This window comes from Somniosus microcephalus, chromosome 11 (assembly GCF_052327205.1).
Source record: "Somniosus microcephalus isolate GS21.2 chromosome 11, FLI_Smic_1.0, whole genome shotgun sequence".
Lineage (NCBI taxonomy): Eukaryota > Metazoa > Chordata > Chondrichthyes > Squaliformes > Somniosidae > Somniosus > Somniosus microcephalus.
In genome coordinates, this window is record NC_140997.1 from 82,917,983 (window position 1) to 82,932,994 (window position 15,012).

A 15,012-nucleotide genomic window follows, 5' to 3' on the forward strand; every position below is an offset into this window, starting at 1 on the left:
CAGACCACTAGCTTTAGTGATTTGTGCACTTGGATTCCCAAATCTCTTTGCTCCTCTACAGTTACTAGTTTCTCACCAGCTAGAAAATATTCTGTCTTGTCTTTCTTGGGTCCAAAGTGAATGACCTCACACTTGCCCACATTGAACTCTATTTGCCATAGTTTTGCCCACTCATTTAATCGGTCTATGTCACTTAGTAACTTTCTCCTCCCATCTACACTACTTACTATCCCCTCACAATTTAGTGTCATCTGCAAACTTAGATACACAACTCTCTATTCCTTCATCCAAGCCATTAAGAAATATGGTAAAAAGTTGATCCCAGATCCCTGAGAAGCACCACTTGTCACATCCCATCAATTAGAGTACTCATGCCACTCTCTGTCTCCTACCTCCCAACCAATTTCCAGCCCAAGTCAAAACTACCTCCAATTCTGTGCACTCTCATCTTTGCTAATAAAATGTATACAAGGAACTGGAATGAGATTTCCCATTCAATCCCAATATGTAGAATTCCAATAGACCAAACTCCTTCCATTAATGCGACAGTAATGTGACACCATCTGCTGTACAACCCTGATACCATGCAGATAGTATACAGTTGCCAATATTGTAGAACTCAGCGATTTGGCAGCAGGAGGCAGACTGGTGGAAGGGCACACTTGCAATGCTAGTGCTGTGCATGGGCTGCTGTGTAACAATTCCTCAGCCCACTTTTTTAAAGTTTTTTTTTAATTGTCAGGCAGACTGCACTGCTATTCAAATTCTAATGACTTAAAAGAGCAGACTACCCTGGCAACTGTTCTCAGTCCTTAGAAATTTCACCGGCGATTGGAGGCCAGTAATTGGCATTACGTGCATGTGTTGCAGCATAGCACTCCCTCTGCCTCTCTCAACATCATTCCAAGCTGCTAACAGTCAGCTTACATCACTGTTAGAATATAGTCAATATCTCAGCAATCCGTGCAGTGTAACTGAGAAATGATTTATTTGTATATACACAGAATTTCAATGGATCAAACCCTTACCCATCACTCCAGGGCTGGATCTGCAGCTCAATCCGCTTTCCATTATATAGCATTCTAATGGTCTAAACCACCTCCAATTTAATCCCATTGTGAGGATTTTCTAAATCCTTACATTACAGCAAGATACATGTTCTTAAAGGGGAAGTTGTCCTGCTTTATTCTGAATCCTCAGATTATTCTCAGCTCCTTGCCGATTCCCGGCAAAGGCCAATTATAATCTTTTTTGGCGCCAATTTCCCTCCTCTCCTCAGATCCTGACTTTTGCTGGGACACAGTTCCATCCTGCAAGTGCCCATTCTTCATGTGTGAGCCTCAATATGAGTGTTGGCAGACTGACCATGGAGGCCATCACAGGCGGCTTCCATCGTATTCTCATCTGATGTAGACACACCGGTGCTGTCAAATAAGACTCACCATTAGTGACCAGGAGCAGGAACCCTGGCTGATACTCCCCTCCTTACAAAAGGACCGCTTGAGTCCAGTTACACTGGCACCCTTGGCAGTGCTCAACTAAATCAATAGAGATCAGAAATCCAAGCTCGAACTCTGGTCCGTGGGGCTCAGTGACACACTGAGCTATGAGGCAGCTTATTCTTACAGACTTTGAACAGCAGTGGAACAGTTTCCAACATTTAAGCTGGTTTACATTATTACTGCTTTGAACTTACTGTATTTTGGCAGATTGTCGGCAAGATAGAACCACAGTTTATACGGAAGAGTGTGTGTGATCAAGAACCCTGGGATGTGTCAACGAAGCAAAGACAAAGATTGACTGAACCTGAGTGGAAAAGTTAAACTGATTTTACCATCACGAGGGGCCACGATGGGTGCAAATTGGGAGTACATTTGGGGTTCAGTATTAATCTTTTTGACATAATTATTTATTTGACCAGGAACTGTCTTAAAAGGGGTTAGCATGTGCTATTCTATGACCAGAACATTACCGAATAAAGAGCTCCACTGATACTTCTTGGTACTAAGAAATACCAAGCAGGAAGGTCCCAGATTGCAGCTCTGGTCTGTAACCTGGCGAAGAGCTAGCATGTGTCAGTGGTGATATGATGTTAATTTCATTGTGACAATTTTCAGTAAGTTACATTTTAAATGTTTAAACACACCCTCATTACTCTTGAGGCTGTTCACAGGAGCATGAATCCTGGCTCATCTCGCTGTCAGCAGCCCAAGAGCACTGAAGTAGCACTGTCCCACTGCAGAGTCCGCGCAGACCAGGGACTGAACGCAGGACCTTCTGGCCTGGGTAGGTCAGTTGCAGACCCCCGGTTTAACCCACTCAACCCTCAGGGAGGGTTAGTAATGTGTGTGTACAGCACTCATATAAAATTGCAAAATCAAAACCAATGCACCAACTCCCAACGTGTCAATTAAAACTGTCACATTAATCAAGATAACTGCTGATTTTTGAAACTGAAAAGAAAACGTTCCATCGTCAGATTAAAGGACAAAAGTTTAATGAAGGGAAAATGTGGGTTTGGCAGGATATTTTTGCTTGCACACACATATTACATCAATAACCATCATTAAAGCAATTTTTAGTGAAATCATTCTTCCTCATTAAATAAAAGTTGCCAAATGTCTTGAATTTTGTGTCCTTTTTGGTGAGGGATGTTAGTGGAATGGAATAAAGCAATTCCCACTGTCCCACCAAACACTCCCAGGGCAGGTACAGCACGGATTAGATACAGAGTAAAGCTCCCTCTACAAGTCCCATAAAACATTCCCAGGGCAGGTACAGCATTGGTTAGATACAGAGTAAAGCTCCCTCTGCACTGTCCCCTCAAACATTCCCAGGGCAGGTGCAGCATTGGTCAGATACAGAGTAAAGCTCCCTCTACACTGTCCCATCATCACTCCCAGGGCAGGTACAGCACGCGTCAGATACAGAGTAAGGCTCCCTGTACACTATCCCATCAAGCACTCCCAGGGCAGGTACAGCACGGGTCAGATACAGAGTAAAGCTCCCTCTACACTGTCTCATCACACACTCTCAAGGCAGGTACAATATGGGTTAGATACAGAGTAAAGCTCCCTCTACACTGTCCCAGCAAACACTCACTGGCAGGTACAGCACGGGTTAGATCCTCTACACTGCGGAACAATGTACCTGAAAAACATCCCCTCAACTATCCCCACCCCACCCCCCGCCATGACACCAATGTGATTTTTATTCCCCCATTTCCCACACCATCTCCTGTGGCCTTCTGAGTAAGAATATCAGTTTAGTGCTAAATTCAGGAAAGTTTTGCACGGTGGCTCCGTGCCCACTAGGAATTGGGTTAAGACTGGGTCACACTCACTTCATGTCGCTGCCTCGCAACGAGCAGACAGAGGAGTTGGACTGGGTTTGAAAGGTGGAACCAAAGAGCCCGTGCAGTCTTGGTGCCAAGCTGGTTTTCAGTGAGGTGTTACAGGGCTGAAAGTTTGAGCCAGTCGCCACTGCAGCTGACTGCCTCTTCTGAGCTATCTGTACACATCAGCCAATCAATATACAAAATGTATTGAGGATTATAACAGTACAGAAGATTGCTCTCATACTCGCTGTTTTGTCTAAAATTCAGTTGCCTGCTTCACATGAAAAAAGAGAATGGTAATCATTCCGCCGCAAGCGCCTTCGAGGTGTCACATCAGAGAATCAGATTGCCAATAAAAAATAAAAATTGGACAGTTGAATTTTCCAAAACTTCAGAAATGCCTCTGACGTTAACATTTGGTGGAACAATGAGATTGCAGGGTCTACACAAAGTGAGGGTCCTTCAACCTGTGGCATACTCAGCGACTGTGTAAACAGAAACCTCTGAACTGAAGGGGCTGCGCATTAACTGTGAGTAAAGTCACCCCGGCCGATGCTCACCGTGCTCACTGTCTAAGTTACTTGAGTCTCCAATATTCTTTCATTATATATTTTTAAGGATCTATCTCAATGCATCTTCCCCCCATCCCCCCCCCGTGAAATTAATTAATCATCTTGAGACTTTTTTTATAGTTCAGAATAAATGTGAGTTGACAATGTTTAAAGTGAATTCGAGATTATTCCCAGAATGCTGCCTTTTGTGTTGCAAGTTCCAAATGTGCAGTCCATGAGTCACAATGATGTTACTGAGCCTTGCTGTCTTAAGTTAATTTAGCACCGGGATATCAAAGATGGAAAGGCTTGTTGAGAAAGGTGAGGAGGGGGTTAATATATTTTGTGTGTGTGTGTGTGTAGGGTCTTAGTGCTACATTCCGAGCTGTCGAGAGGGGGCGGCTGAGCGGCGCCTATGAGTCAGCCATCAGCATCTGCTCGTAGCCCAGCCTGAGACTCTCAATCCAACTGCACACAGGGATCAAGCTAGGGGCTTTACAACGCTGTGATACATCAGAAAGCCTTTCACAGTCCCAGAAATACACAGGCGTCACTAGACTCTCCCTCAGAAAGAAAACCTGTATGAGGATTCTCTCTGCAGTAACTGGCAGCGCGCCTTGACGTCCAAAAAAAGTTTTCTTTAATAAATAATGATATTTATAATATGTGAAAAAGTAGCGCACAGCCAGTGACTGCTGTAATCAGGATCAGGTCTAGTCTCAGTCTGAACACACACTTTAAATTAGCAATGTCAGGAAAATTATAAGCAGAATGAGTTCCCGTCTGAGTAACAAGTCACGAAGCGGAATGAGCCCCAGTTATAACAGCTACAGTGTTTGGACTTCCAGTAGATTGAAAAAATGCCGAGGGAGCAGACAGAGTAAAGTGCTCCTATCAATTGCCTATTCCATTCTATGCAGTTCCCCCTGCCTTATCCATTTGCTCCAGTTAAAGCGAGCTGCAAAATTTCAACACTTCTTTGCGAGTAACTCAGAGACAAGTCTGCATCGCTGTATAAATATCTGTGTTTGTGTGTGAGGGGGAGGGGGACCCCGCTCAGATGCCCAGACACCGTGTCCCCATCCTGCTGGACACATTCCAAATTAAAAACATCTTTTTTATTTGTTTGTTTTTTAGTAGTCTGATTTTTTTTTCACCTGTTTATGTCGAGACGTCCCCAGACCTGCCCGATCTTGTCCCTTCCCGTATCGGCACTGGAATTACTTTATTCCTCCCTAAACTTTAAACCAAACTTTTGTACAAGCGGCTGGACTTTGACTGCGCGAAGCGACACTGTTAACTTGGGTTACAGACCTCTGCCTTGTACACTGGGACTGACAGCGCCTGTTTGAAAGAGGAGTGCACAAACGATCACCAATTACACATGCGGTTACATAGACTGGATAGTGAAGAGGGCACAGCTTCCGTGGCTGGGATCTGAGCGCCGTTTGTAATAGAATTCTGCCCATACCTGTGATAATATTTAACAAATTGAAGGGACACGCCATCCCTTACGTTTGTTAGGATGGAACAGTTCGCGCACATTCCCCACAGAGCGGCTTGTGAAGGAGGTTGTAGGGTGCAGGGAACGGGAGAAAGCACTAGCTATAAATTATTGGAATAATTAAAGTCTGCCTCCTTTTAGATAGATCATAGGCTGAAGGCTCCCATTCTATAGCAGCGAAGTCATTCTCTCGCACCCAAAGAAGCCAGGCTCTGAATGGTTTCAGATTTCCAAAACCTTTTGTTTCAAAGATGAAACTTTATTGCTAAAAACATTGAACCATTATATTTACATTGATATGTTTTTTTAGAAAGAATATTCAAGTAAACATCTCCAAATGTCACGATATCATCTACTGTATATCAACAAACGTTAAAGTAATAAATAATTGGACACAAGATTTTACTCTTCTACAATCCTCTATGTATTGGAAAGCTGAGAATTCACTCTGTAATATCTTCACCTCAACTTTTTATAATAATTATTATTATTTTACAAAAAATATCTAGGCACATGGCAGTAAAGGCAGTATTAGGATTCAATGAATGGAAACTTGATCGGAGCTCCTGATATTTTTCAAAGCCAGCGGTCGGGGCCGCATCGTGGAGTCCTGATATCCTTTCCCCTCTGAGCTGAGCTGAATTATGGTCCGTTAATTCTCTTCCCCCCCTCAAAAAAATCCAAGATTTTCTGCAACTTTAAAACTCATTGTGTTATATAGATACAAAGCTGGCGCTTCTTTAGAATGCGATATATAAAAATAGATTTCACTATAGGGCGTTGTTATACTATAGACCATCTGTTTATGGGATTCACACAGTCTGCATGAGAACACTTCTCCCTTTAACAGGAACACTTGCACTCGGAAATGACTGGGTACTGGACAGGTATCCACGTGCAGTATTTAGGCTTTGACCATCCTTGGCAATACCACCTTAAGAAAGTCTTGCTGATAGATTTGACAGGTTTACACAGCATTCCTTCGGGGAATGAACACGACCTCTCGTTGTAGCAGTTCCCTTCCTTAACAAACCGTGGCCAGAAACGGCCTCCCAGGTCCTTCCATGTGTACATCACCGGGCAGTATGTGTAGGACCAAAGCCATTGCTGGAACTTCCTCCTGGCCTTTTTGCCCAACTTCATCTTCCTCCCATAAGGGGTCTCGGACAAATCTAACCTCTTGATGTCGTTGGGCATGGCGCCCATGGGTTTGAACCTGGAGTTCGGGTCCCGGGACGGAGAATCGTCCACCTCGGGCAGGGTGATGGACATGAAGCTGGGATCGAAGTGAGTGCCGAGCTTCTTCCGCAAAGTCCGTTCGTCCAGATCGTTGTCCTTGGGATCGTTCTCTGGGTCCGGGTGTTCGATGATGTCCACCACGGGCAAACTGTCACTGGGGACGGGGCGGAGGTGCAAATAAGGCTGGCAGAGTCCATGGTGCAGAAGGAGCATACAGAACCAGCTTAGGAAATACTGTGGCAGCTCCATGTTTTAAACGGGCCAGTTCGCCGAGCCCAGAGGTTTATAAATAGGCAGCAAAGCGAGCAGACTGATACTTTTAATAGAACACTCTCGGCTTTGAATGACGGGGACGTACAGGACGTGGTGAGGTTTTACTTTCTGCCGGATTAGGCTGATGTCTCTCGCAGACTCTCTCTTTCTCTGTCGCCTCCTTTTCCCCTCCGCCACTCCTCGCTTTTTCCACCGATCGACCTCCAAAAAGTTAAATTATAAGAAACCAGTTTCTTTTTCAGCTTCTTTGCCCCAAAATTCACGTCGGGTTGGTGCCTGTCGCCATGGCAACGCCAGGACTCAATGCCACAAGTTGTCTAGACGGAATGACAGGAGCTGGCGTGAGAGGCGGGCTGGAGCAGGAGCTGATTCTGGGATTGGGGCTGGTTCTGGAGCTGGGGATGGGGTTGGGGTTGGGGATGGGGCTGGCGCTGGTTCTGGGGCTCGGCCCGGACCCCGGGGGAATTCCCCCTCGCGATCCGTGCACACGATGAGAGATAGCGGCGCGGTTCCAAGTAAGGTCCTAGAGTCCGGGGACACCGGGCGGGCGGCCCGGGGGCTGTCCACAGCCCGGCCTGACCCGACCCGGCTCCGGGGCTCCACTCCAATCAGACCCGCTCCTCCTGCCGCTGTGTGGCCCGAGTGCCCGGCGCTGCTCCCCGGGTCTGCGCTCCGACTCCCCGCGGGACTGTCAGCAGAAGGAGCCGCAATCTCGGTGCTGCTCCCGGTGCTGCTCCTGCTCCCAGTGCTGCTCCCGGTACCGCTCCTGCTCCCAGTGCTGCTCCCGGTACCGCTCCTGCTCCCGGTACTGCTCTCGGTGCCGCCCTTCTCCCGGTGCTGCTCCTGCTCCCGGTGTTGCTTCCGGTACCACTCCTGCTCCCGGTGCTGCTCCCGGTGCCGCTCAGTCGCTGATTCCGGACCGCCCACACTGCATGGTCCCGATGCCGAGTGTCCGCTCCTGCTGCAAGTCCCGCACTGATCCCGAGGCGCAGGCTCCAGGTTAAATATCCGTGTCCCGGAGAGAGACGAAATCCCGGGGCCGGCTCCCCGCGCCTGATTGACACCTTCCCCCCGCCCCTCGCCCAGCTCCTCGGGCCCTGCCGCCTGCTCACACCTCGCCACAAGCTGTCTGCAGCACCGCTTAACCCGCACTGTCCCGGGGCTGAGCCTCCAGAGGGCGAGGGCTGGACGGGAGCCACCCCCCGGTCTCCTGTCCTCAGCCCCGCTCCCCAGTCTGACCACCTCAGTCACCTCAGGCAGGGACCGCCGGCTCCCCGCCACCGACCAAGTCCCGGTCTCAGCAGCAACGTCCGTGACAGGAGAGACAAAATCCAGCGCACCATCACCGCCAGGGCCAGCTGCGGGCACAGGGAGACTGGGGCACGGGGAGAATGGGGCACGGGGAGACTGGGCACAGAGACACTGGGGCACGGGGAGACTGGGGCACAGAGACACTGGGGCACGGGTAGACTGGGGCACAGGGAGACTGGGCATGGGGAGACTGGGCACAGAGAACTGGGGCACGGGGAGACTGGGCACAGGGAGACTGGGCACAGAGACACTGGGGCACGGGGAGACTGGGCCACAGAGAGACTGGGGCACGGAGAGACTGAGCACGGGGAGACTGGGCACAGAGACACTGGGGCACGGGGAGACTGGGGCATAGAGAGACTGGGGCATAGAGAGACTGGGGCACGGGGAGACTGAGCACAGGGAGACTGGGCACGGGGAGACTGGGCACAGAGACACTGGGGCACGGGGAGACTGGGGCACAGAGAGACTGGGGCACGGAGAGACTGAGCACGGGGAGACTGGGCACAGAGACACTGGGGCACAGGGAGACTGGGGCACAGTGAGACTGGGGAACGGAGAGACTGGGGCATGGGGAGACTGGGCACGGGGAGACTGGGCACAGAGACACTGGGGCACGGGGAGACTGAGGCACGGGGAGACTGGGCACAGAGAGACTGGGGCACTGTGAGACTGGGGCACGGTGAGACTGGGGCACGGGGAGACTGGGGCACGGGGAGACTGGGGCACGGGGAGACTGGGGCATGGGGAGACTGCGGCATGGGGAGTCTGGGGCACGGGGAGACTGGAGCACGGGGAGACGGGAGCATGGGGAGACTGGAGCATGGGGAGACTGGAGCATAGGGAGATTGGGGCACGGGGAGACTGGAGCATGGAGAGACTGGAGCATGGGGAGACTGGTGCATGGGGAGACTGGGGCACAGAGAGACTGGAGCACGGGGAGACTGGAGTACAGGGAGACTGGGGCATGGGGAGACTGGGGCATGGGGAGACTGGAGTACGGGGAGACTGGGGCATGGGGCCTCCAGCACAGTCTATGCATCTGAAACTCATCGCACTTATTCTTCCTCAGGGCCCCAACTCCCCCCACTCTGCCCTTACTCCATCTACCCTCCCCAATCTACCCTCCCTTCCCTCCCTCCCCTCACTCTACCATCTCTCCTACAGTCTACCCATCCCACCAGTCTACCCTCCCTCCTACAGTCTACCTCCCTCCTTGGACTCTATGGGAATCAAGGGATATGGGGATCGGGCAGGAAAATGGAGTTGAGGTCAAAGATCAGCCATGATCTTATTGAATGGCAGAGCAGGCTCGAATGACCGTATGGCCTACTCCCGCTCCAATTTCCTATTTTCTTATGTACAATCTATCCTCCCCTATTCTTCCCTGCTTTCTACAGTTTACCCACCCATTCTACCATCCCTCCTACATGCTTCCAGCCTTTACCCCCCCCCACAAGCTCAGTATCACCTACTTATTACACGTTGATTGCCCTGTTCCTTTACCCTGGCTCATGACCTGCCCTGTGAGCCTTGGTCATTTGCCTGGACTTTACTGAAAATTTACTGATGTGATATCAGATTGTTAAAGTGCAGTTTCACAGGGAGGAAATCCCAATCAACTGAAACCTCAGCTGCAGTGGCTGGAGGCAAGTCATGTCTCTCAGCACCATTTACATTTACATTGCCTACATTCTTTCTTCCACTTTTCTCCCTTGTCTTCTGATTTTTCTGGTGTACAGGTCCCCCAATGCCAGTCACCCTCTCCTGTCACCTCCGTGCAAATTCTTCATGGTTGAGTTTAGGCAGCATTAGGGGATATTCACCTTGGAGCATCACAGCCATGTCTGATCTTGTCCTTAATCAACAATCACTCACAAGCACGTAGACTGGATGGTGAAGTAAGTTGGTCTGAGCCATTCCGTCTCTGAGTCCTGAGTTCAAACCCAGTCCAGTCCAATGGGGTGAAAGTTGCTTCAGTCTATTGGCTCAAACCCACTTTCATGAAGTGAGTTTCCATAGTTTCCATCTAGATCTTCGTGGCAGTGAAAAACTGCTCTTAAATTGGCACTAATTGGGACTGAAACAGAGCAGAAGGAGCTTTACTCTGTATCTAACCCGTGCTGTACCTGCCCCGGGAGTGTTTGATGGGACAGTGTAGAGGGAGCTTTACTCTGTATCTAACGCGTGCTGTACCTGCCCTGGGAGTGTTTGATGGGACAGCGTAGAGGCAGCTTTACTCTGTATCTAATGCGTGCTGTGCCTGCCCTGGGAGTGTTTGATGGGACAGTGTAGAGGGAGCTTTACTCTGTATCTAACCCATGCTGTACCTGCCCTGGGAGTGTTTGGTGGGACATGTGGTGCTATAATTGGGATAGCGTTGCATTCCCTCATCTTGCTGAGCACAAAAAAGTAAAAATATTCTGCTGGAATCGAGTTTTTATTTCCCAGGTCAGAAGTAGCATGTGCCTGCCGGGATTCTCAGTGTCAGACTCTATAAGGATCCAGGGCTTTACTTAAACAGAGGACTGAGAAAGCTTAATTATACTTATTAGCCAAAAATAGCCTCCCAACACTTGGCAAAAATGGAGTGGCAGAAGTGGTTCCTCTCATCCTGCGGGATATTACAGGAAATATTTGTTTAGTTTTGGCAGGACACATGCAATTTATTTTCAGTGAAAAATGAATGATTGTATTTTAAGAAAACTTTAAAAATGGGATTTGTCGAGGCTGTCAAAGTGATGTCATTGGGTTTCGATCTGATTGGAAAAGGTCAGCTGTTAGCTCAGGCTGCGGAGCGGCCGTGTGGCCAGAAGGCGGGCCAGGTCCTGAGCTGAGGCAGGCCAGGTCCTGAGCTGAGGCCGTCCAAGTCCTGAGCTGAGGCGGGCCAGGTCCTGAGCTGAGGCAGGCCAGGTCTGAGCTGAGGTGGGCCAGGTACTTAGCTGAGGCAGGCCAGGTCCTGAGCTGAGGCCGTCCAAGTCCTGAGCTGAGGCAGGCCAAGTCCTGAGCTGAGGCGGGCCAGGTCCTGAGCTGAGGCGGGCCAGGTCCTGAGCTGAGGCCGTCCAAGTCCTGAGCTGAGGCAGGCCAGGTCCTGAGCTGAGGCAGGCCAGGTCCTGAGCTGAGGCGGGCCAGGTCCTGAACTGAGGCCGTCCAAGTCCTGAGCTGAGGCGGGCCAGGTCCTGAGCTGAGGCAGGCCAGGTCCTGAGCTGAGGTGGGCCAGGTACTGAGCTGAGGCAGGCCAGGTCCTGAGCTGAGGCCGTCCAAGTCCTGAGCTGAGGGAGGCCAGGTCCTGAGCTGAGATGAGCCAGGTCCTGAGCTGAGGCAGGCCAGGTCCTGAGCTGAGGCCGTCCAAGTTCTGAGCTGAGGCGGGCCAGGTCCTGAGCTGAGGCGGGCCAGGTACTGAGCTGAGGCGGGCCAGGTACTGAGCTGAGGCGGGCCAGGTACTGAGCTGAGGCGGGCCAGGTCCTGAGTTGAGGCGGGCCAGGTACTGAGCTGAGGCGGGCCAGATCCTGAGCTGAGGCCATCCAAGTCCTGAGCTGAGGCAGGCCAGGTCCTGAGCTGAGGCGGGCCAGGTCCTGAGCTGAGGCAGGCCAGGTCCTGAGCTGAGGCGGGCCAGGTCCTGAGCTGAGGCCGTCCAAGTCCTGAGCTGAGGCAGGCCAGGTCCTGAGCTGAGGCCGTCCAAGTCCTGAGCTGAGGCAGGCCAGGTCCTGAGCTGAGGCGGGCCAGGTCCTGAGCTGAGGCCGTCCAAGTCCTGAGCTGAGGCAAGCCATGTCTTGAGCTGAGGCGGGCCAGGTCCTGAGCTGAGGCGGGCCAGGTTCTGAGCTGAGGCCGTCCAAGTTCTGAGCTGAGGCAGGCCAGGCCCTGAGCTGAGGCAGGCCAGGTCCTGAGCTGAGGCGGGCCAGGCACTGAGCTGAGGCAGACCAGGTCCTGAGCTGAGGTCGTCCAGGTCCTGAGCTGAGGCAGGCCAGGTCCTGAGCTGAGGCGGGCCAGGTCCTGAGCTGAGGCAGGCCAGGTCCTGAGCTGAGGCCGTCCAAGTCCTGAGTTGAGGCGGGCCAGGTCCTGAGCTGAGGCGGGCCAGGTACTGAGCTGAGGCGGGCCAGGTACTGAGCTGAGGCGGGCCAGGTACTGAGCTGAGGCGGGCCAGGTCCTGAGCTGAGGCGGGCCAGGTACTGAGCTGAGGCGGGCCAGGTCCTGAGCTGAGGCCGTCCAAGTCCTGAGCTGAGGCAGGCCAGGTCCTGAGCTGAGGTGGGCCAGGTCCTGAGCTGAGGCAGGCCAGGTCCTGAGCTGAGGCGGGCCAGGTCCTGAGCTGAGGTGGGCCAAGTCCTGAGATAAGGCGGGCCAGGTCCTGAGCTGAGGTGAGCCAGGTCCTGAGATAAGGCGGGCCAGGTCCTGAGCTGAGGTGGGCCAGGTCCTGAGATAAGGCGGGCCAGGTCCTGAGATAAGGCAGGCCAGGTACTGAGCTGAGGTTGGCCAGGTCCTAAGCTGAGGCCCTCCAAGTCTTGAGCTGAGGTGGGCCAGGTCCTGAGATAAGGCAGGCCAGGCCCTGAGCTGAGGTGGGCCAGGTCCTGAGATAAGGCGGGACAGGTACTGAGCTGAGGTGGGCCAGGTCCTGAGATAAGGCCGTCCAGGTCCTGAGCTGTGGCAGGCCAGGTCCTTGTGGTAAACCACTGTTATACCTGTCTGTATGTGTATGTGTATTCCACTAGGTACAGGTCTGGACATGCCTCAGCTGACTCCTCCCACTATTCCAGGTATATAAGTGACTACCTCCCAGTCCCTTAGTATTCTGGACGGGTCGACCACTCAAGACTAGACCTTCATTCTTTAGTTAATAAAAGCCTGGTTGTTACTCGCGTAACCTCAGTCTTTTGAGTAATTGATGGCGCATCAATTTTATTAACTAAATTTTTTATAATGGAGAAGATCCTCACACCAGCATGCCTGGACCTGGACAGTCGGGAAGCGGACGCTTCCACCAAGTTTGCTCACTGGCTCATGTGCTTCGAAGCATTCCTGACTGCCTCCACTGCGGTCGTAACGGATGCAAACAAACTGTCTGTCCTGATCTCCAAGGTGAACCGCCGAGTGTACTCAGTCATCCGGGACGCGACCTCGTACACAGCCGCCCTCCAGCTCCTCAAGACCCAGTACACGCGCCCTGTGAACGAAGTTTACGCCAGGCACCTCCTGGGGAGTCGCAAGCGACAACCTGGGGAATCGACTGAGGAATACCTCCAAGCACTGTCCGTGCTTGGCCGGGCCTGTGGGTGTAAGGCGGTAATGCCCACTAAGTACATGGAGGAACTGATCCGGGATGCCTTTGTAGCGGGCCACAGGTCCAACTACACCCGACAGCGACTGCTGGAGCAGAGTGACCTCACCCTCGACAAAGCCTCCGAAATCGCACTAACGCTGGACGCAGCCTACCGGGGCATGGATGCCTACTCCTCTGCACCGTGGACGCCGCGGGGAACGACAACCTGGGACACGGTAGGACAGCCCCATAGCACCGTGCCACCCCAGCCACAGCCCAACAACGGCCCAACCACCGCAGCAGTGTCCCAAAGCCAGACAGCAGTATCCCAAGGCCAGAAATGCTACTTCTGTGGCCAGGCCAAACACCCCAGGGCGTGCTGCCCGGCGAAGAATGCGACCTGCTCGGGCTGCGGGAAAAAGGGACACTACGCTAGCGTCTGCAAGGCCAAAGCCACCCCGAACGCCAGCAGCGCCGCGTGTGGGCCGTGCGAGCCGCCATCTTGGGCCCCCAACAGCGCCGCGTGTGGGCCGTGCGGGCCGCCATCTTGGGCCTCCCCAGCCATGTGCGAACCACCGCAGCAGCAGCCATCTTGGACGACTCCAGCCACATGGGAATCATGGACGCCGCCATCTTGGACACCAGCCGGGACGCAGCAGGCCGCCAACCCCCCCCCATCTGATACCCGCAGCGACACACTGACCCCTACGCTGGCCTCGGTTACGCTGGACCAAACGAGACCGCACCAACTAGCTCGGTCCAAAATGGACGTTAAGGTAAACGGCCATGCAATAAACTGCCTTTTTGACTCCAGGAGCACAGAGAGCTTCATCCACCCCGACACGGTGCGGCGTTGCTCTCTCCCAGTCCTGCCTGCGCACCAGCGGATTTCTATGGCCACCGAGTCCCAGTCAGCGGACATTGGCGGCTACTGCGTGGTGACACTAGTAGTAGATGGGACTGTGTTCAATAATTTTAAACTCCTGGTCCTGCCCCAACTTTGTGCTGCCGTTCTACTGGGGTTGGATTTCCAGTGCCACCTCAAAAGCGTTACGATGGCATACGGTGGCCCCCTCCCCCCAATCACAGTCCGCAGCCAGCAGCCTCCAAATTGCCCGCCGCGCACCAGATGCAACTTCTCCACACTCAGAGTCCCACCTCCCCACTGTTTGCTAACCTCACCCCCGACTGTAAGCCCATCGCCGCAAAGAGCAGGCGATACAGTGCCGGGGACAGGGTTTTCATCAAAACCGAAGTGGAGCGGCTCCTGAAGGAGGGGATTATTGAGGGCAGCTCCAGCCCCTGGCGAGCCCAGGTTGTGGTCGTTAAGACCGGCGAGAAACAACGCCTGGTCATCGACTACAGCCAAACAATAAACCGCTACACCCCGCTGGACGCCTACCCACTCCCCCGCATAGATGACATGGTCAACCAGATCGCGCAGTACCGCGTCTTTTCGACCATTGACCTGAAATCAGCGTACCACCAGCTTCCCATCCGCCCCGAAGACCGCCAGTATACTGCTTTTGAGGCAAACGGCCGC

General features: G+C 52.6%; 1 protein-coding gene across 1 annotated transcript; it reads right to left on the reverse strand.

The window, feature by feature from the left end:
- Nucleotides 1–2,480: 2,480 nt before the first annotated feature.
- Nucleotides 2,481–7,974, reverse strand: nog2 (noggin 2). The gene has a single exon (XM_086000914.1). The coding sequence runs from the start codon at nt 6,878–6,880 to the stop codon at nt 6,236–6,238; it is 645 nt and encodes a 214-aa protein (XP_085857040.1). The 5' UTR covers nt 6,881–7,974; the 3' UTR covers nt 2,481–6,235.
- Between the last annotated feature and the right edge of the window lie 7,038 nt (nt 7,975–15,012).